The sequence below is a fragment of the Alligator mississippiensis genome, chromosome 14 (assembly GCF_030867095.1).
Source record: "Alligator mississippiensis isolate rAllMis1 chromosome 14, rAllMis1, whole genome shotgun sequence".
Lineage (NCBI taxonomy): Eukaryota > Metazoa > Chordata > Crocodylia > Alligatoridae > Alligator > Alligator mississippiensis.
In genome coordinates, this window is record NC_081837.1 from 44,232,039 (window position 1) to 44,255,546 (window position 23,508).

General features: G+C 43.7%; 1 protein-coding gene across 1 annotated transcript in view; it reads right to left on the reverse strand.

Annotated features, from left to right (window-relative positions):
- The window catches only part of KCND3 (potassium voltage-gated channel subfamily D member 3), a 195,759-nt gene extending 172,905 nt beyond the window's left edge, over positions 1-22,854 (reverse strand). The window contains exon 1 of the mRNA XM_006268071.3: positions 21,679-22,854. Within this exon, the coding sequence (XP_006268133.1) occupies positions 21,679-22,787 (1,109 nt within the window). The 5' untranslated portion in view covers positions 22,788-22,854. The remainder of the gene's footprint in view (positions 1-21,678) is intronic.
- Between the last annotated feature and the right edge of the window lie 654 nt (positions 22,855-23,508).

Consider the following 23,508-nt stretch of genomic DNA (forward strand, 5'->3'; position numbering starts at 1 on the left):
TGCCCCAAGTACTAACCATGGCAAGTATCACTCTTTGCATTGCTCTGCATGCATCCGAGGCGGTGACATCTGCCCTGACTAGCACAATATTTCCTGCCCTTGCTGAATGGATCCAATTTCCTAACCAACACAGCCCTGATAAATGTTTCCTAAGACCACTGCTCTGAGCTGCGAGGGGAGGCACTAAAGGATTGTGTTATCCTCTTGTTTGTGAACACGAACAAAAATCTCCTAGCAGCTTTGTCTTCGATTTCTCTTGCTCCCATGTCAGGCAGGTACATTGCACTCTGTCAGTGGTTCTCCGTACTATTATTGATCATCGCTGACTAGACCAAGACGGTGCCCGCAGATTGAGCAGACAGGGTCTTCAGCAGGCACAAATAACTGTAGCTCCACTGAAACTCAAATCCTGCCCTGCCTCATTCAGCAAGGAAGTGGAGATTTTAATTTAAACGACACATGCAAGAATGTCACTCTCCCTAGTCCACAGAAGGCTTATTTCTCTTTTTTTTCTGCAGCTTTTACTGTAGTTAGTGGCTGCTATCTATCCAATGATGTCTATTCGCCATCTGTCACCGTGAGCGTGCCAAGCGTTATTTACCGGGATGACATTGCCTATTTAAATATTTCTGCCTGTCTAGAAAGGACAGCTACCTAGTAAAACTGTGCACAAAATGGATGGCCAGTCTTTAAAGTGCTTGGGTCATACTCACTCCTCATGTATCTACAATGACTTCTTTGGACTCACGCCAGGAGCAATTTTGAATTCACGTCTTCTCTTAACCTCTCAATAAATCTCATCTGGACACCGACTGACACCAAACGGAGAAAGAAGTGGGGGCTCATTAGACTAGCTACAGCTCTGTTTGGGCTCCTGATCTGTCATTGCTGACTCCACTGTGCCTAGAGCAGAAACAAAGCCAGAAAGCATAAGAAATAGTTCCACAGGTTTCTGGAGCTCAAATACTCGGACGTCACCAGGTAATAAATATACTTATCATCAGCTTCCAAGATTTCTAACTGTCGTCCAAAGAACTATGAGACACCTCGATTGTGACAGTCGGAAGAGCCGAAGGGAGTTAAGCGCCCTCATCTCACACATAATGTATAGCTACTTTGCAAACTTCAGCCTTAGAAGTTATTTTTTTTTCTGCAGCATACTGGCAAGTATAAGTAACATTTTTTTTCAGGTGCAAATGAGCTGGACTTGTTCTAGCAGCTCCTTCCTGCAGGTCCAACCCTCGACAACCAAACAAGCGAGGCTACACCAAAAGTGTATCGTGTTCAGACAAGTGTAGCGTGGCAAAAGACGGTGCAAGTGTCTGCCTTGCTGGAGCCTCATGCATAAGGCACTGGGTGCTGTGGGCACTATGGGGAATGGGACAAAGGGAATTTTAAATTAGAGGGAAAATACGTCTCAAAATGTAACGTATTCAGCTGGTTCAGCCTTGATCGACAGCTTGCATTGATTCATTCACCATTTTGGCAAGGCCCCTTTCTTTTCTTAAATCTATTAGGAACTGACAATTAACACAGGTAGGTGGGGAAAGAGTTAAATAAGGATTTGCATTTGAAGCTGTGGTAATCTTTCATATAGAGCTAGCGAGAGGGTCAGAGAAATCAAGGAATACAGGTTGTGTTGGTGCATGTCAGACAATCCCCTTAGAAAGTCAGCAGATGAGCAGTAAACTGAATGTATCTATATATCTATCTAGATATAGATATAGATGGATGGGATACATGAAATCCATCTGGATTTCTCACCGCAACAGCTGGAGATGAAATTTAAGAATCTTTGGGCCCAAGATTATATTACAACATTTTGTTTGCCTTATTGGTTTAAGTTGGCGTCCAACAGGTTGGACACAACGTTTTTGCTTAGAAGATGGTTGGAAAATGGAGTGCGCTGCGCCCTGGACTTGCAGAATGGTTCGTATGATCCCATGTTATTACCCGGATATACCATGCCACCTATTAGGTGTCTAAGTGAGCTTAAGTGTGTAATTACGATCCTGTCCAACCCTGCTCAAGTCTCTGAAAAAATATTATTGTGCTCACTTTGATAACACATCATCATCTTAGCCTTAAGACTATGTCACAACACGAGACAGAGAGCACGAGGAGGACTCATCCATCTTCTGCATTAATTGCTTTCCAGGAATATGAGGTGGGTACAACAAGATTGTTCTTGGGTGCCTAGGTCTGCTTAGGTGCTGAATAAGTGGAATAAAGTCTGTTCCTTAGACTGTTTATAGCCAAGAAAAAATTATCACAAGTCAGCAGATCCAAGAAGTCTAAAACAGATTATAAGATAACAGCTCTAAACCTTGCAGAATTTTTATTTAATGGACTCATTTTCTGCTCTCTTGCCTTTGTACCTTTTTCGGTCTCTGCAAAGTAAATGGAAAATGCTAGCGTTCTGAGTTATTGAGTAACCGTTTCAAAAAATGCCTACTTCCAGTTTTAGTAAATGGCAATACAAAGTGTTGGATAAGGAACAATTGGTTATCAATCTTTTTCTGAATAGCTATTAATTTACTGAAATTTATAAGCCATTGATAAGTGGCAACAATATGAAGTCTAATCAATGAAGTAATAAAATAGTTTAAAGGAATTGATAGGCAGATATGAAATAATTGCTTTAATAGTTCACCAAACCCAATAGAAGTGTCCTACCTGCAGCCTTTTTTGAATGATCATTTTTGACAAACTATATAATATTTCTATCTCTATCTCTAATCTTTCAGCTGGATGTAGTTAAACATACCTTCACTGCAGTACTTTTATTCATACTGATACATCGGTTTGGGGAAAGCTATGAACTTTATTTGTCTTTTATAAATCATTTTTTGCATTTTCCCTGGAAATCAGGAAAACAGACTCTCCTCTTATGATTAATTCCCCCGAAGTCTTGCATGATTTATTTTCATTTCTCTCGCTCTCTTTCTCTGTTTAAGCAATCTCCTATTTGATCAGTAAGTAGTAATCAATTAACTGCTTCAGTGATTTCTGATACAGTCTACCCTGGTGCAGCATGCATGCTTGGAAACAGGCCATTCAAGTAGTTTTCTGGAGTCCATTTTCTTCCCCAAGTCGCTTCCCTCTGAAGACCTCAGAGGAGTCTCCACCTGCGGAGTGGAGATGATGATGGAGGGCAAGCTTGGAAAGAAACTTTATAGGCTTGGGCCACTCATGCCAGCAGGCTGAAATCAAGCCAAGGTTGATTTTCTGAGAGCATTTGCACAGAACAGCTCATAGAGCTCATTACTGAGCAGGAGAAACATTTTTTTCTGTTCCTCAGCTGAAGGTGCCGTGGAAGAACAAGGCTGCTTTTATGGCCCTGTTATTCAAGGGGGTGCTCATTTTTTTTGCAGCGATCACAGCAGCAGCTCACCCGTGAAATCCTGGCCGTTCTTTGTAACCTGCCCTGATGGGAGAATGGGGTGTGGGAGCTGGCGCCTGCTTTCTGAATGTGCCATCTGCTGACCTTACCATCTCCCAGCCCAATGGACATTTCTATCTGGTACCAGCTAGCTCCAGCATCCTATTGTGCTCAGCTATCGTGGCTGCGGATAAAGGAGCGACATCTCCCAGAGACTCAGGTGCCAAGCGGTCCTTTCATTTCTACAATATGTTCAGGTTTCTAAGGGATCCCTTTGTCAAATGCACTTATTATCCTTGGAGAGAGATGCTTTGTGCACGGTTCTGGCCGTGCCGCTTCAGGCAAGCCAGGGGTAATCGGTGCAACAAAACAAGTCAAGGTAACGCAAAGCTGTTTGTCCACTTCTCCTTGGATTGAATGCACCAGTGATGCTTGTTAACCCTCGTTCCCTCACAATATACTGCAAGACACCAGTGGCGTTCGGTTGTCTTCAGATGTGACATGCCATGTATTATACAATAAAACAAGTTAATTAATGTCACTGTTATAGTGTAACAGCTGTGCAGTGCGGTGTGTATCTGCTTTCTACATGCAATTGCAGTGATTGTTGAGTAGGTCTGTGGCCTGCAGGTTTCCTGGAATTGCTTCTCCGCAGGAGGCCGTGTATTAGCTTTGCACATTTCCTGCAAATTTCCACAAATCCTTTTCCATAGGGTTTGCTGTTACCAGTGCTCTTCATTACAAGTACTTCACATTATAGATAAAGCATTTGGGATGCGCGCAGATTCGGATAAAAGCCCTTTCTCTCCCTCTGCAATCATTTAATGGTTGACTTAATTTATTGAACAGTCAGGTGACTGTAAGTAGTACAAGTAATTTCTGCCCACACTGTTTTGATATTGCCAGGGGAACAGCTATAAATGGCAATACACAAATTCTTCACAATAGGGTTTGTAAAATGCCTTAATAAAATAATGAGTATACCAATATCAAAAGCTGGAAAGTTTTGCCATTTATGGGACATCAGAGAAAAGCAGGAAAGATGAAAAATCAAGAGTGAGCTCTATTGCGGATGCAGCCAGAAGGCATCTATTGTCACAAGGACTTGTCTCTCAAAACTGCTGCATTTCACAGCTTCCAAACTGAAAGGCTGATTGTTTGAAAGCTTGACATGCTGCGCTCTGACCAGTCTACGGGGCCCAATTCAGCTGCCAAGTCATTTTTACGTTGCTGTCATTCCCTTGCCTGCAATACGGTTACTCTTGGTTCACACTGGGGTGAGAACGAGAAGAACTAGGGAGAACTACTGGAGCTAAACAGTGAAGCTGCCAGTAAAAGAGACAGAAATTCAAGTTGCAGCAAGGGAAGTTTAGGTTACGTGTTAGGAAAAACTTTCTCACTAGGAGGGTGGTGAAGCACTGGCACAGGTGACCCAGAGCGGTGGTGCCGTCTCTGTCCTTGGAGGTGTTTCAGACCCGGGTAGACAAAGCCTTGCCTGGGATGATGTAGCTGGGGCTGGTCCTGCTTGGAGCAAGAGGTTGGACTAGATGTGACCTCCCGAGCTCCCTTGCCACCCTCCTTGTCTGTGCTTCTATGACTTGATGCAAATGGCCCCCAGCAATGATGGGCATGGATAATCTAGAAAAGCTGCAGAGGTTCATGTTGATACCTGATGATTTTGGTTTCAGATGCAGTCTGAAAACGTGCAAATCTGCATTTGCTTGTGCAGGCCCACAGTTTGCTCACCTGTTTACCTAGTGCTCGGTCTATTTAAGCAGATGCATTCACAGATGTCGGCAGACAAGGTCCTTTGGCCAATATCTTTTTTTAGACCAACTCAAATAGTTGGAAAAAAGTCAGCATTTATAGGAGGGAAAAGAATTTTTCTTTCCTCCACCTCAGAAGTTTTCTCTTCTCCTAGAAAGGTACCTGAGCTCCTCTCTCACTGGAAGTCTTACACAGGGTCCTTTAGCAAACTTTTCTCTATAACTATTCCCAGTTCCACTTCAGTACTCCTGCCTTCTGCTTGGTACTCCACCACTCTCCTTTGCCTCCTGTGTCCTTGCCCATTACCTTCCAGTAGCGTCCTACATCCTAAGACTTACTATTGATGTTCATATTTGTAATGGCGCTTTCTATATCTACCAGATTATTTTCCATATTTACCAGTAAGACAAAGTAACACGGGGTTGTATTGTAGAAGGCAATGACAAGGCTCAAGGACTTGAATTTAAATGTGAAGGAGGCTTATGAATGTTTTCACTTCTTTTTTTTTTTTTTTTTGCCTTTGCTTTGCTGTTTTTAATCTCATAATGTTAAGCAAACCTCAGGGCTTCTCGAGGGTTTGATTCCTGAATTTTGAATGCATGGCACTGGCTATATTGTGTTTGAAGGCATAGCTGGTAACAATTCTCTTGATTTTTTTTCCCATGCACTTTTTCTCTGCATTGTGATAGCACGAAACTACTGCTTTGTAACAGTTCAGAATGAATGCATCAGGGGTCCTCTACAATGGCTGCAAAGGAACTTCAGCGGACAAAGGGGAAAAGAAAATATGTTATACTTATGGAAAAGGAGGAAAAAAAGGGGGGAAGTGAGAAGGGATATAGGAAGTTAAACTGAGAGCATTAATAACAAAAGTCTCTATTCAAACTTGGCTTTTACACGGTAATAGAAAATCCATGGAGCCAAACTACTGCCGAGAAGAATTACAATTCAATTAAAAAAACCAAACCAAACAAAACAAAACCTCTAACAGCAAGTGTCCCAGCTACCAGGATGCGCACAAGAAAGGATGGGAGATGGATGGAGAGAAGGCAGCAATGCGGTGTCCTTCCCAAATGTGAATTGTCCTGACACATGCATTCATTTTGCATGCTGGTTTTTAGGATCTGTGCACAAACGTGAGTCAGCAATAGTGGCATGGTCTCGAGGGAAGAAACTGGGAAGAAGGCAGCCATCCCAGTGCAAAGGACAGAGGGAAGCCATATTAATGTCAGTGAAGAAAGTACCAAGCCATCCAAAAAAAAATCACAGCACAGCTATGCCGTTCCTTTGAATTAGACATAACACAGGCCGACAAAGCCCTTTGCTGTGCATGGCAGGTAGGTGCAGGTTGAGAGACAGAGGCATGCGTCTACCACGAAGCCTCAGAGCCTTAATGCATCTTTGGGTGGGCAACTCGGTGCCCTTCCCAGCTTGCAAAATCTCCAGTCTCCCGTCTGGTGCTGACAGTGCATGGGGATCAGTTTTAGAGCAGACCCATACTACCACAGAGCCAGTCTGTGGGTGAACTTCACCCCTGGGCAGGCCAGCTTCAGGACTTTGCACGCTTTGGGTCAACCGATACGACAGACCAGAGCTTACTTGGGATGGGAGTGGAACACAGGTCTTGCCCGACCAACACAAACTTAACCCAGTTTGGTTTGTTTTAAGGTTTGTTGTACCAAATAATATGCTGCATTGACTTTTCTGGCATTCAGGCAGCCCTGTTATGCCTGACAAGTATCTCATGGGGTTGGAGTCTTTTGCCTTAGGTTTGCTTTGGCTAGACTATCGTGCCAACTTAGCTCTCCAACTAAAGCAGAATTTCAGATGCACACGATGGATCCTCCCTGGACTGACTAGCAGACAGCTGGGAAGCTGTAAGTAGGCAGGAAAGCAAACGGGGCACCAAGAAAAAGTTGTGACAGCCTCCTGTGATCTGCCTGTGTTGGCCCATCTGTACACCACTCTCAGGCTTGCAGGAAGTCTGCATGCACCAGAGGCTAAGGACTTCACACTTCCATTAATTACAGAGCGATCTAGCACCGGGGCTGACAAAAGGAATATCTTGCTGGTGAAATACTGTTAGCCAGACAGGGCTTTAAATCTAGCTGGACCGGCGGAACAAGTGAAATGTTTGACAGAGAAGGATATGTGTTGGCAATAATGCTTCATTGATTCATGCTCTAAGTGGTAAATTAAAGTTCCATTTCCACGGAGTTGAGAGCCTGATTACTAGGAAGAGGCTCTCATACAATAAAGTAACCAAGGTGTCAGAATCTGTTAAATCGACAGCAATCCACTGTAGCCTTCCCTGCAAAGGGAGAGCGGCGAGCAATGGGAAATTTATTCTGAGCCGTTCCCTTAAACGCCTGTGACAAAAGGCCCCCGAGGAATCAGAAACCGGCAAAACAAGAGGTCAGCTTCAAAGTCCAAGGAAGGCAAAGAGTAAGGGGAAGGTGCAGGATGGACGACCTGGAGGCCATTTCCCAGCTCTTTAGTCTGACTGTGGAATAGTGTTTAATTCTGCCAAGCAGCAGGAGAGCATTTGGCTTGCTTCCTCCTATTTAGCTGGAAAATATTGGTATTGTTATTACTATTATTATCATCATCATAGTACCTAGAAGCCATAGTCATGCACTCAGGTCCCACTGTACTAAGCTCAAGATAAACACAGAACAGAAGGTGCATCGTTGTTTCATGCCCGGTGTTGTCTTCACACTACGCACCTAAATCACTGCACACACTACACACCTAAATCACTGCACACACTACGCACCTAAATCCCTCTAGACACCTGCTAATACAGCAGCAAATGCTACAAGTACCACCTTAGACAATGGATAGGATAAAGCGCTCTTAAGAAATATTATTCTGGGTTTAACACGCATGTAACGGGACCGGCTGGTTCCACAGGGTGGAGGGGAAGTTAAAGGCCTCTCTCAGCGTTGCCTACCTGAGTGTGGCATAGGCTGATAAAGACAACTTTTATCATCTGACACGTGTGTGGAGGCCTAGGTCAACAGATCCAAATGGAAAGAGGAAAAAAAAGAACAGCAATTTGTATAGATACAGGGGAAATAATCATACCGCAGGGAACTTTCGCAGCCACTAATGCAAATCAAAGGTGAAAAGCTGAGTGTGCCTAGACTTGTAGAGGACAATGGCACATTTTGGCAATTCAGTAGCCCTGGCATAGGAGCGATACCGCAAAGAGAACTGAATCTGGCAGCTCTCACCGTGACTCCTTCCAGCTGCAGGGAAGACTCTTGATTTTTTTCCAGGCAAACAGTACAATGACCCCCAGTTTCACTCCTCTCAGAGACTGCACAGCAGCACTTGCGGGACACACACACCATGCCACAGGCTTCATAGCTGGCTGCCGTTACCCATTCACTCCACAAGCCACAAAAATGAACAGTATTTGCACTGGGGCAGTTGCATTTCGGGGCTGAAGAAGAGCTGGTTTCAGCGCCCTTTAGCTGGATTCTGCAGGGTTGGGGTCAGTAGACACTGAAGCTCCCTTCTCGGGATTTCCAGTCAGATTTCCCAAAGTCCTGGAGGCAAAAAGATAAATCTGATCTGCATTTGAGCTGTGCCACAGATTAAAGCAACGGGCCTCCCCAGGACAACTGCTGTGTGGCGGTCCGACAGCCTAGAGGTGAAGACCCTGCTCAGAACATGAGATGGGTGCCTGCCTCGGGGGTGTGGATGCTATTGCTTTCCTTGGCAGGAGATGGAGGAAGATCCCATTCACAGCCTGAAAGTCAACCTGGCTAAGGAAACTGGGCGGGACTGACATAGTTGTGAGTCCCCAAATCCATATTCTCATCTCAGCTATATGAAATTTCTTTGTATGATTTTAAAGAGCAAGGGGGGGAAATTCTTTGAGGTGTATACAGAATTAGATATGGGGGGAAATCTGCTTCAGCATCCTTTGAAGGTGCAGATTGTAAAGGAAGGCAGAGCAGAACTTTGCACCTTACAACAGGAGCGTTTTGTGGGCAAGCAGCCTCTCTCTCAATGATCTCCGCATCTCAATGATGTTATGACCAGGGATCCATGGTTTTCTTTAAAAAAATAAAATAAAAAAAAAAATCTCCAATTTTTGGATGTAAAAAAAGTAACCCAAAATCCACATTTTTCCATGATTTAAAATGAAATGCCACTAATATGTATATGTGCGTGTATATGTGTGTATGTATATATATATATATATTATGTGTATATATATATATATTATATGTATGTATGTGTATATATATGTATATATAATATGTATGTCTATATATATATATAATATGTATGTATATATATATATGTATGTATATGTGTATATATCTCTCTCTATATATCTATATCCACTATATCTCCCTCTCTATATATATATCTGTAGAGATAGATATATACGCTCTATATCTCTATAGAGATAGATATGTAGAGAGATAGAGATGGATATAGAGAGAGATAGATAGATATAGTAGAGTTTCATTTTAATATGTAATATTGCTGTAAGGGGAGAAGCAGATATGGACTGGAAAGTCAAGGCAAGGTAGCTGGGGGTTGTTTGAGAAGATCCTGCCCCTGGCACATTGGGGGATTGAGAGGTCTCGGCGTGTGACAGATGTGTCACGATACGGCCCTAGAATTGCTATCAGTAAGGTTGTACATGGCTGCTATGGGAATATGGGACATGGCTCCTTAGCACACTGGGAAGGTGACAGAAAACTTTGGCGTAGAGCAGTCCAAGGGGCAATGTGAAGTTAATGAGACGTGCAGTAGACTGACTAGTACCGCAAGACAAAGAAAAAGAAAGGATGGATGCTTCTCTCCCAGAGGAAGGGACGGGGTTTTCCTGGAAGTAGACTGCGCTGAGCACTGCACCAGTCAGAGGTAGGAGGGCAATGGATACACGACCTAATTGTAGCTCTCTATGTCTTCAGCTTCTATTCAGCTGTGATATGCTCACCATGGGATTGTATTGTTCCTGCCAGAACCCTTCTGTTAGCATTGAGATGCAGCCAAAGCTAACCTGCAGGTCTTCTTACTGACAGAATAATGTACAAAAGAGCATTTCAGAATATTTCCATGGGCAAGAGGAAAACCAAGTGATGCCGTGTGATACCTCCTGATGTCTGTGCAACACGGATCAGAAATGAATCTACCACGTCCCATAGGTATGCGCTGTGGTGGCTCTATCGCCACATGCTTCTGCATGGAGTGGTTGCAAACATTTGAAGCTGCAGCCTACGTTAAGCAAAAGTGGGGGGCATCATCTGCAGAAGTCAATAGAAATATGCTGCCTTCATCTGCAACAGCTGTAATATTTACCATAAGAGAGAGGTACCGAAATATTCTTGGTCCTGTCCCTGTTCTGTATTTTTCCTTCAGTTGTGTATTTTTTCCAAGGTCAAATCCCACACTGGTGTAAATCAGATTAATTGACCCCCCTGGTGTGATGCCATTTTATATCAATGGAGGGACTCTTTCCTCATAAATCAATCCCTCTGGCCCTCTGATCTTTTCTTGGTTGCTTTGGGATTCTCTCATTTGGTAATGCCTTTCTGTGAGGATCGCTGGCTGTAATCTTAGCCTGGTACAAGACCCTGGAGGGCACAATTCCTGTGCAAAGGAGGTTACACTCGTGAACAGATCTGGGGGAAACAGTGGACAATATCTTCAGAAGCACCAAAGGGACTTAAAAACCTGAATCCCATTTTCAAAAGTGACTACAGCAATCATGAGACTTCCCACTTCTTACTCAAGTCTTTTCTAGAAAATAGGGCAACGACTCCAAGACACGAAAAGTTTTTAATTTTGTCAAAATGTTAGCCCAGCTGGCAATTCTAATGGTATTTGCGTTCACGTGCAGCCCTGGAAACCACCAGAGGAAAATAATACGAAATCCGAGCCAAGCAGACTCTCATTCAAATAAGGACGTGTTCTATGGATGTCACGCAAAGCCTGGCACTTATTGTTCGCTGTCATCTCGGTCCAAAAGGGGTTACTCTCCGCAGGCAGGTGGTGAAGATCCAGGTCTTCTAGAGACCCTTACTACCAGAGGTGTGAAAGAAGAGCGAGGTCTGTGCGCTATGCAATTCAACTTCAATCCTGATTTCTACCATACAAAATCAGCTAGAAGGCATAATTAGTTCTGGCTAATTGGAAGCAAGGCCTTGAATGTTGCTTTCCCCACTCCACCATTTTCATACTGGCAGTGGTTACTGTGTCCCTTATTTTCAAGTGAACTCTGTAAACTAATTACTTTTTACTGGGTCAGTGCTGTTATTAAATTATCATTTTATGAGACTAAAAAAAGCTCAATCCCAGTCAGCAAACCAATAATTTCCCTTCATCTCCAGTGAAATACAGTGTTATTGTTAATATTTTTTTTTCCATGTGCTTGCAGTAATGCAGGCAGAAAAGAAAGTAAAGCTTTGTAAAATGCGTTAAAGCAATCACTTCAGACACACTGTTTACCAGCGTTTTCACTGGTATATGTGGTTACTGCATTATCATTATCCTAGCTGGTACTACCATTTAGCCTGATTCATGAAAATCTACAATTCAGACCATGGGCTTTTAAAAGAGAAGAAAATAACCAGCTGCCATTTCTGGCTGATAAACCCTGGAATGTGATTAGATACACATCAACAAAAAAGAAATTAAAAAAGAAAAACCACCCAATCTCAATAGAGAAAAAAACCTCCAATTGATTCAGTCGAACCCAGAAAAAAACATTTTTGAATTAATAAAAATATTTTACTATGTTTGGGGTGCTGGTGTATTTAAGCAGCCCCCCCAAAAATGAGATGCCGCCTTGGAGTTTCTACCCAGGCAATGCAGGGGGAAAAAAGTTTCTCTCTTTAGTGTCTTATCAGAAACAAATTTCACACACAATATCTGTAAATCCATTAGGAGGAGAAAATTGATACCCATTTCACATAGGATGAAGTCTGAGTCGACAGAATGCAGCAAGAAAATGGTTTCTTTATATAGCTCCATCAATTTATTGTTTGATTGGACTTTCTCTATATTAAATTCAAGCTGTTCTTTAGCTTGTGGATATTAGTTGTTGGCTGCGTAGGAAATAGCAGCGGTGATGAAATTGTAGAGCCTTGCATTACAAAGGAAGCGTCCCGCATCTCATCCATCTTTCCATCAGCAAGGTTAAATGCGCAAGGTAGCATTTATATTAAAACAATTTTTCTGATTCAGTTTAATGACTCTTATTGAAGTCCTGACACACAAAATGTGATTACATAGCCCAAAATGCAATCTTCCAGGAGAAGCCATGAAGAGCAATGGTCTACAAATGGTTTGATATTTTCCTTACTTTTCTGGCTCCCCTTAATTTGTATCAAGAAGGAGAATGAAAGTCAAAATCAGATCAAGTGTTTATATCTTTTCCTCAGAGACATAACTGCAGATAAACCTGTATTCATGAGCTGCATACCTGGCGGTGCTACGCAGGAGATGCGGCCAGGATTCAGAAGGCTTATGCAAGGCCATGTGTCAACAGTTTGGCATTAAGTATTTACCATGCTATTATACTACTTAAATGTGATCCTGCTTCTTCCCTGTGATGGAGTGCTCTTCAGCAAAGAAAAACTTCCAGCAAACAAAGAAAACCAACTAATATTTTCCTCATTTCTTTTAGACACAGTTGGTTAAATGCCATTTTTCTCCCTTTACCACCACTCTCCTCCTTTGTCTTACACACTCACACATATCCTTCTCCCTCCATGGATGCATAGGATGCCACCTTGAAACAACATGAAACGAAATAAAATAGAAAAACCCTGCTCTGTCCATAAGCTGGTTATATCATCAGCAAGAAATTCCCAGGTCGTCATGAGTGATGTAAAGTCACCCAAGGCAAGACCATCAATGAGGTCTAAACGGATGGATACCTTTGTGTCGGTGACATCCTGGTTTTGCATGACATACATGGTTGCTTTTGTTCATTTGTGGTTCCCTCCATTATTTTTTCCTGTTTTCTAGCTTTCTCTCCTCCAGCTGTTGTTTTTATTTTCTCCTTAATTGTCTAAGTTCCCAATCTAGGCTCAAATTTTCATGCATAATAGAATTCTACATTAGACAGAAACATTTTCTGATTAGGCATTAATGGGTTCCAAACTGTCTGCTGATTTAGGGACTGATGCAAAAGCCAATGACATCAATACGACTCTTTGGATGTATTTTGCTACACCCAGGCACGTATAATATCTGGCAGGCGGGTAGGTCTCGTCTAGACTAGGATGCACCCGGAAGGATTTCTTTCCATGCAGGAAGGCAATCCTCTTTGTAGTGTTCTTCTCATTCTTGGCTTGGCTGCTCAGCCTGCCAACACACGTTCCCGTAATGCCACCATTTAATGATTGGGTGTGTGCCTTCAGGGATTGGACAAAGGCTCATCAAATCATGGTGCGTGTGCCACCATGCAAATATCGCTGATTAAATTAAACATCGTGGAGTTCAACTTTGTTTTGCACCAGGGTGACAGAGAAAGGAATAAAGTTCTGCGATTCACTGTCAGTCCCGTAAGTATCCAGTCCCAGCTTGGAAAGAAAAGATGGAGCCAAGAAAGCAAAATGTCTCGAACTAGAACACTAAAAACACGGTGGATGGAGAGATCCCGGCTTGGAAACCTTCCTGTATTCTGCAAAATGCTTCTCGACGCTGGTGATGATATATAGGACAATGCAATTTCAGAAGAGCTAGAGATGCTGCCATTTCTTAGGGCAACAGAACAATAATTCATCCACAGGTGCCAAAGGGGAAGGTTGTTAAATATTTCTCAGTAGCCGACTTCCTCCATATCTACTGAAATCCAGGATAAAACATTCCCATCCACTTCTCTAGGAAGGGAGAGTTCTGCTTCTGCAAATGCCATTGGAAGTATTCGAAAAAGAAGCAGAGGATATTGGCTCAAAAGAGTTATTATTTCTGTAATGCCAACAAGTTTTGTGACACAGTTTATTTCCTGGATATAGTTTCCTTTCCTGACTGGAGAGTATATGCAAGCAGGATGCAGGTTTCTCATTTCTTAACTACATATATTTAAGGGGTTTTTTCCTTCTCTGGATTGATCTGGCTCAATTCAATATGTAAATTATTATTAAGTACAGGGCATATATTGAGGTGCATGATTTGATTGTGACTGGTTGCGCAAGTCCAACACCCATGTTCTGTTCTCTGATTGTGGTCCTGAGTCTAACATATGCTGTTGGTTTTGGCCCTGATACAGCAAAATCAGTTTAAAATGAATGTCCTTGTAAAATGTGACTTGGGACATGAATACTCATGAGTACCACTTAAAAATATATTGCTGTGAATTGCCTGAATATTCATGAAAGGACAACTCAGAAAGGTCACAACTTTATGTTCACAGAACATATTACAATTTTCACATTGACCTGAGACCTTTAGGCATTATATATTTGCTTAGAGCCTGTTGCTTAGGACTCCCAAAATCACTTGCAACAGATTGAAGCGCCAGTCGCATTGCCTTTCAATGGGACTTTTGCTTTGAACTCATTTGGTCCCTTTTGCAAATACCAGCCTATATTCTTTGTCTAGGTGATGCTTAAAGAGATATTACAAAGATGAGAATGATATACAAATGTGGGTAGAATAGAAGGTAGGACATGCATTAATTTATACTACTCACTCCAAAATGTGTCCAGTTGTATCCAAATAGATTAAGATATATAGGAAACAAAATATGTAGGTGTCTTTGGGATCATGGCATATGAAAAAAAAAATCTGCTGCTTTTACTGTTTTTACTTAAAAAAACAAAAGAAAACTTTAAAGTGTTTGGGAGAGAAAAGGCTCTTTTACTTGAAAGCTGTCCTGTTTTTAACATAGCACAAAATGGGACTCGTGCTAGCCTCAGTTGTCCTGCGTGCTGGAGGGAGATGGCCTCCAATCAAAAAATAAAATGCGATTGAAAAGTAAATAAAAACAACACACGCTAACACAAAGCGACACAATTTATAATAATTAAACTGCCTGGAAATGGATTGGCTATCACAGAGCAGTGCTCAAGCCAGCTAACCACGAACTAAGGACGGGGTATGTCTCTGAATACTAATATTGAAGAGCTAGCCCTGTGCCCAGCAGCCGTGGTTTGACTCTACCTACACAGCTGAGGCTGCAGGTTCGGGTCAGCACCTCTTCCAGCAAAACACCACGGTGGTGGAAAAACGAACATGTATTTTATGGATGCTTTACTGGGGATGGGAGAAAGGCATGGGAGCCGTCAGCCTCTGGAGGAAAATGTTTCTGCATGGACTGGGGAGCTGATTTGGAATTAATTTTGAGTAGTTGTTTCAGTAATTCAGATTGATTTAAGATGCACCCAAGAATAACACTTTCATTAAAAAACCTCCTGAGTAAAATTTAAATCATGCTAAATTAAAAACAGCCTCTGTTAAACCAGGACTGATGAGCACAGCAGCAGGACGGGAGATGCAGGGTCAGTATAATTTGATTCCTTTGTTCGGCTCGCCGCCCCGTAGAGCGGCTGTTGTACCTGTCTCTTTGGAGTCTCCTGCTCTCCAAAGCAACATGCGAGTCGTCATTGATTTCTCAGAGCTCCGACTGAACAACCACCCCACCAAAAGTGCTGTGCAAAAGATTTGAGGCCTTGATCTCAGGCTGATGAAAAAAATCCATGGAAGGATTCCCATTTATTCCACTTGTGAAATTTGGAATAGGATTGAAATATTCAGTAAAGCAAAAACCACCCTCCAGCTTCTGCCCTGATACATCTGGAGGAGTCAAGAAGCATATTCTTAAATTTGGTACTTTTGCAATACAGTGGACCTGCGTCGTACCCAGGGTGTTCAACTTCATGGCAGGCAGGTTGCGCGGGAAATGGGAGCGGTCTCCAGGAAATGAAGAAGTTACACACTTCGATATTTTCAGCAAAGTTTTGGGGCCACGTCTTCAGCTGGTATAAATCAGTAAAGCCCCGTTAAAGGCAATGCAGTCACGGTGGCATGAAACTGGTGCAACAGAGCACAGAATCAGGCCCGTGCATTTAAAGGCCTTTTTATGGCAGAGGATGCAGGAAATCCACGTGTAACTAGGCCAGTAAAAAACTTCCTGTTGAAACTGGGATCTGATGGTTTTCATTTCAATACAATGATTCATTTTTTTTTTTTTTTTTTTAATTTCCATAAATACTGTCTGCTTCTTTTCAGGAAATCTCACCCTTCTGCAAAATATTTTGGTTGAACACCACAAGTTGCTAGCTAAATATTTTGGGGTTTCTGAAGTTGTGGGCAAAATTAGACAGTATACTTGAAAATTTTTGAAGAAAATGTTTGCTTTTGTGTAACATTGCTCAGGAGAAGAAAATGCCTGCGGATCAATTCTCTTCATTACCGAGGGCTTCATGAAGGGCTAGAGCTCATATAGATGATCTTAGCTTCCTTGGCTTCACTGGGGCCGATTTATCTTACCCTAGCTCGAGATTTGGCTTAGATGTTTTTTTCTTCTTTTTCTTAACGTTAGTCAACTGGAACATCTGTTAATGCTCTCTAAAGGCTGGCTTTGTTTATTGGCTTTTAATAAACTTTCCAATCATTCACAGTGAGTTCATTTTTTAATGGTTTATTAGGATAGGGAGCATCCCCCCATATATTCCCCATCACATTTAAAAACCAATTTCTTGCAGCCAGTGGAAGTCCAAGACCAGATCATTATCCAGTTACCTGCATTAAATACTCCAATGTGCAAACATCTTTCCCCTCCTTGCTCATTTCTTTAAACATATATCATTTCCCTGGGACCAAACCTTTTTCAAATCCTAATTCAAATTGTAAAGGCAACTGAAGAGATCATTGCAACGTGTTTATGAAAGCTCTGAGCGCTGCTCAGCTGCAAGCAGCTCACTGGCACCCTCCTCAACGGGCAAACTCCAGCATATTGTGCCTCCTGCTAGAGATGTCGGCTGCGTTTTTTGGCAGTGACAGTGAGGTGGGAATTGCAAATCCACTAATTAGCAACAAGTCCCTTCCAAGCAGAGTCAACGCACTCTGGAGTGGAGCTGGTCAGGAATTTTGCAACTATAAGAGTTTGCATCTGAAAAGGCCAGTGTGTTAAAAATCAAAGTGTTATATGGGCATGGTTTGGTTTTAGCTCCAGAAACCTACCTAGTGTCTTGCTAGCTCATCTGCTAGGCTGGGGAAGAAGGGGCAGGTTTGGGGGCTGGAGCAACCCCACCAAGCAGCCTTTCTCAGGGGGAGGCACCCCAGGCTTGCAGGCTCCCTCCGCGGCGCTTAGGGGTGCTCAGATCCGCAGCCTGCGGCCGGAGGACTCTTCTGGCTCTGGAAACTCCCTGGGTTGCCCCCAGCTGCCAAGAGGAGCTCAAGAAGCCAGCTGCTCTGGGGTTTGTTGGGTTTTTTTAAATCAACTGGAAACATGTTTTTTTTTCTCCAGAAACAAATGTTCTGGAGCTGCTTCCTCATGGCCTTTACCAATTGTTCATCTTCATTCCAAATCGGGATGAAAACATTTTCCTTTTCTTTTCTTTTTGTGAGATATCAGCATTTCCCACGGGATGGAAAGTCTGAGCCTTGACTAGCTTTTCTCCTGACTCGGGTGCACCTGGGACGGTGAAGTCCTCTGAGAGTCTTTGCTCCATTTGGCTTAAGTACAGGGGGAATTTGAGGCAGCTAGTCAAAAATAAATTGCAAACAGAAAATGAAAAGAACAAAGACCCAATTTCTCTGCACGTTTCCTCCCAGTGCCTTAAATCCTTGTATTTAATCATCTTTAGTGCCAGTAACTCATATCCGAGGTGCCTACAGGCATCTTTGTGCTAGTCTTCCAATCTTAAATCTAGCATAGCCAGCTTATTGAACGCTCACATCTGTGTAGGTAGATCCTCCAGAGGAACAGCGTCCCCTCTCTACGGACCAGGTGAGAGTAGGGCCGAAGTGCACCGTGCCTCTGACAGACAGAGACAAATTAGAAAAGCTGCATGCACTGTACATCCATCAGCATCCCTCCAGCTCAATCAATGACATTTATCTCCTACCTAGAAACCAGAGTCTCCTTGCACCCCCGGGAGCAGACCTGTAGTTTCCTCAAAGCTCCTCTTTTCTACCAGAACGTGCTCATGTCTATGAACAAACGAAGGATGTCGCGTCCCAGTTGCACAGCGGAGCACAACTGGGGTTCACAACAGACGGATAAGGTTTGCACACCTGGGCTTTGAATGGATACAGGTGCCTAAATTCAGGCTCTTGCTTTTAGCAGGAAATGGGATGCTGAGACGGCCTCTTCCCCTTTATTTTAAACCTTGTCCCTTTCCTGTTAACTGACTTTGGCTCCATTAACCACCTGCATCATGTAATCTCAGTCAGTATTTCAATGGGAAAGGTAGAAATGAATTGAATCCAAATGATTTGTTTCTACGTATTTTTCCCGAATGTTTGTATAATTGCATCCACGTGGGAGTAGCGACTGTTGTTTGGGCCCCCCCCGGCCACAGAGCAGTGGGAACTTGTTCATGGCACCCTGTCCCATCGCTGCCCTTTGTTATATATACACTGATCACCACAGCTGGGACTTGAACTATGCCCTAAACAGCAGCTCTTCAGCCATCAAGGAGCACGTCCCCATGAGCAGGTACATGCATTTCCCCGCGGACAAGCAATAGTGGCACAATATGTGCTGCTGCTGCTGCTACTTGTCCCTGGGGAAAGCTCATACATGCATGCTCCGGTGTGGGGCATGTTGCCTTGGGTGGGGTAGGGGAGGCTGGGGTCAACACCTGGGATGGCCCCAGCAGCCTTACCTGGGATCCTGGGGGTGTCTGGGGGCTGCAGCCACGACGATTCGGCAGCAAGGAGCCTGGCTGGCAGCTGGAGCCAGGCTCTAGTTTTGGGCGGCATGCACTGCCACCATGTGTACCACCCCACTTTTTATAGGCATAAGTTTTTTTGACACCAGGATCTGCTGGTGTCCAAACCCCACGGCACAGGGAGCACTGCATGTGCGGCGTGTGCAGTGGGCAGCACCACAGACGGGTCACATACCACACGTGCATGCTCAGCTGGACACGCCAAGGTGTTTTTTCTGAGGCCGATCCAGCAGGGAGTCTGCAAAGCCTTAACTCTTGTGTAAGTGCATTCACTTATGGGTTGCAATGGTTGTGTCTGGCACACGCCCATCTGGGAGGAGGGGGCGGAGGAACCTGTCTTTGATGAAAGTTGCTCTTTCTTGTACCTTGCAGTAATGGCTTTTCTAGCATGTGATTGGAGCAAACAATTGCAGAGCAACAGGTCTCGGTTCTTAGACCAAAGTGACAGGCAATCAGGCATGTTATAAATGAGATGAGGAGAGAGAGGGAGGGTGAGTAAGCAAGCCCAGGATTCTGTCTTTGCTCTCTTACCAAACGACGCTTTGCATGTCTCAAACGACACAACTCTATAAAAACAGCCCCATCACGGCAGTGCAGCAAACATGCTATGTGCTAAGGCAAAGTATTTTAATTATCATCTCCCTTCTCCCCAAAACAATGAAGGTGAATGTTCATGCTTCATCGCATCAGTCATATTTTGCAGATGGCTACCATTGCTTAAATAGATTTTGTTCCAGCTATATCTTACAAGGTCCTGTTTCAATGCCTGTAATTATTTTATTCTTGTCAACCTGTTTAAAGCACTCATTCAAGTATAATGCCTATGATTGCCATAGATTGAGAACGCTTTAAAGTACTCAGGACCGGTCTGTTTTTTTTCTCTATCAAAACATGCAGAAAGAAAAGGTACTACAAGCAAGAGGCCGTTTCATTCAGCTAAGTGGGCTAGTAAGTAAACTTCAGCCTAGACTAGATTTCTTTGGTTGCCTAATGCCTACCTAGTGTTTTCCTGGGCCTTCCCTTCTCTAACTCAACCGTGCAGCAACCTGCGCGTGTGTTCAGAGCCTTAAACAAACCCAAGAAGAAACACTCCACTGCTCATTCCTCCCCTTGGGGAGAGCAGGAGAGAACAAATGTGACAGATATTAGTCACATTGCTTAATGCACTACTGGGAGCTGCTCGGACACGGTGGCGATGAGATCGTGGAGTCCGAGTCTGGAAGTTGCAGAAAGTCGACATTTTAAACTCAGGAGCTGCAAGTAGAGCAGGCCACTGCTACCGAAATACTCCGATCGGGGTGGAGGAGCCTAACTTTAGTCATCCAAGTTTGCAGGTTTTGGCCAGACTGCGGGCATATTCAAGGCTAGGGAAATTATCATCTCCTTCGGTTCTCATGGCAGATATGCTTTATGCTCTTATTTGCCAAAGAAATCCAAAACGTACAGCTGTCACAGGCCCACACTCTGCCACTTCTTGACAGCTGAGTTACAATTTGAATATTTTAAAAGTTCTTTTGTCTGCCTTTTTATGCCTAATAGGTAAAGGGAAGTATTTAAAACAGGAAACAGGAAAAGGAGAGACTCATCTGAGATCAAATATAAAACTCATTGAGCTCCTCAGCAGGAAAGCTCTTTGCAAAGTAAATTAAAATTTAGCACATGATTATGAATTATGGAATGAAGAGATTGCATTAGACTGTGCAACTTTAAGCGCCTGCAGCTACAACCTCTGAAGATTACTCTACTTGGTACAAGCCTGTCACAGCGAGTGTTTGGCTAGTCTGTTTTCTTTCAGGAAGGTTTCAGTCCTGCGTGACAGAAACACACATCTATAATCTTTGCAGAAACAGCTGTAATGTCAACGGGAGAGAAATGAAATATCGGGGGGGAGAGAGAGTCCTCCAGGCTGTGTTTCCCCTGCTTGTGATTATGCCGTTTATTTGCACCTGTCCATATGAGCTTTTCGCACATTACTGTAATGGCTACAGATTACTGCCATTACTACTGCAACTTCTGTAACTCCCAGGTAAACACAGCAAAAAGGGCTATTTCCCGTTCAGATAACAACAAGCAAAGCCTGTCCTGTAATTCAGGAAATACCTGCACTAAGGCAACTGGCCGCAATATCTGCTTGAATTCAGCAAGCCTCCGGTACCCGCACGCCAAGCTGTCAAATCATTTACAGTAAAGGCTGAAGATACAAAACTAAGCAATGACTTCAGTGATTTTGTATCTGAGTAATAGGTTGGTTAAATACGTCTGAAAAGAACCAGAAGTCCTGCCCTTCCACTGCTTTGTGCCGTGTGCCACCATTTCCATGTCTGAACACTGAATGCAAAGCAGGTGCAATGCTACCAGGCCATTATGGCAGGGCCTGCATCTCTACGGCCTTGCTTCTCCTGCACTCGCTCACAGTTGTGTCAAGCGTTTGCAAACTGTTTTGCAAAACTTGATGTTTTGTGACCACTTTGCATAGGTGTAAATGCCCGCAGAAGTGCCAGGCAGAGGAGAAACAGGCCTGTAACAGTCCTAAAGCCCCTAGCAACACATACTATTAAGAGAAAAACAAAGACTTACCCTCAAAAAGTAACCAAACTTCCGCAACTAGCACGTGTTTGTCTACGGCCTAATAAAAGAAAATGCAACACTTACCCAAGAGTTGTCATGGTTACAATAGTGTACCAAAAGGAAGCTGGGATGCTGGTGAATTTGCTAGCTGAGGATCCTTTCTCTGCATAAAACATCACTGTAGCAAAGATGATGATTGCCATAGTGAGGGAAAAGAGGAGAAAGCCAAGTTCAGAGGCACAGCTCTTCAGAGTGTAGCCCAAGATTCGTAAGCCTTGCGAATGGCGGGAGAACTTGAAAATCCTGAAAACCCTGAAAACCCGTAGCGTCACAAAGGCTCCGCTGACATCCTCATTATCGGTCATCACCAAGCCAATATAGTAGGGCATGATGGCCACCACGTCAATGATGCTCATCACGCTCCTCATGAACCTGTAGCGACTCGGGGCCGCGAAGAGTCTCAAAAGATACTCGACGGTGAATATCATAACGCAAGCTGTGTCCAAGCAGAAGAAAGCCACAGCGTACCTCTCCCCACATGGAAGCTCCTTGTTCCCCGGCACCGTGCCACAGGGGACGGTTTCTACCACATTAGTGATCACAGAGACGGCAATAAAGAAGCCGGTGACATAGTAAAAGACTAAGGCTAAGGTGCTGGTATGGGGGTTTTCGAAGGCTCGCCACATGGTCTCCCGGAAGTTGAGGGATGGCATGGACCCTTCTTGGTTGTTCTCCGAGTCGTTGTCATCCATCAGCCGCTCGGCATTTTCCCGCTTCCTATCTTTGTACTCTTCGTAGCAGCAGTCCCCAATGATTTCAGGTAGGATCCCGTAGAAGGCGAGCTCCTCGTCATAGGCAGAGATGCACTCATATCGCGGGTAGTGCAGCTTGCCAGTTCTGTAAAAATTTAAGATGCACCTAAAGACTTCAGGGTCCCGGTCAAAAAAATATTCCTTAGTGTCTTCGTTGAAGAAGAACTCCTTCTCGGTGCTGCCCAGAAGAGTGTCCGGGTATCTCTCCAGGGTAGTCCTCCAGGTCTGGAAGCGCCGCCCGCTCACGTTCAGGATGATCAGCTCGTCCTGCCTCTTGTTTTTATCCGTGGGGGCCAGTGGCATGGGGCAGTTGGCCACTGGCATCCATCCTATGGCGGCCGCCCTGGCAAAAGGCAGCCATGCTGCCACGCCTGCTGCCATGATGGCTCGAGGCCTTCCTTGTTATCGGAGAAGACAGTTCTGCTGCTTTTAGGCCCCGTTTGAAGTCAAATCATTTCCATCTACAAATGAAATAAAATAAAAATATAGCAGGAGGTCAGCTGGGGCTGTCTTGCCCAGGGACTGCTAAAACTATCTGGATAAATATCTTTGAGGGAATCCACAGCAACAGAGGAGCTAATTTGTGCTAGCCCCCGCTTAGAAGAATGACTATTAAAAGATATGCATGATAATCAACAAGGGAAGGTTATAGCATTATCATAGATGGAAGTTTTGAATGGCAAATGATTCCTCATTAAAAGTATTTAAAAGTAGCATAAACACGCTAATTTATATTTGCTTCCTTACAAACAAGACGAATCCATAATTCCACAGGTGTAAGCTTTATGCATTTATCGTTCTGACTACAGCTGTCAAGAAAGAGCTGGAAACTCTGGTGAAATCCACTGGCAGTTTACCAGGGGAAACGCTTGTGGCCGAAGACCTAAAATGGACCCAGTTGGACTTCTCATAAAAAGCAAGCTCTGAATGCGGCGAAGCTAGCACTACAGACTGCCCATTGGTAGCTCGCATCAAAGACTGACTCTGAAATCTTCCAGGGTTTGCAGTACAGTTTTGCTCAACCTTTAGTTAAAAACCTCTGCTAGGCAACAGCTTTTTTTGCTGGTCCCCTGGGTAGTTCCTTGAGACAAGTTTTACTACA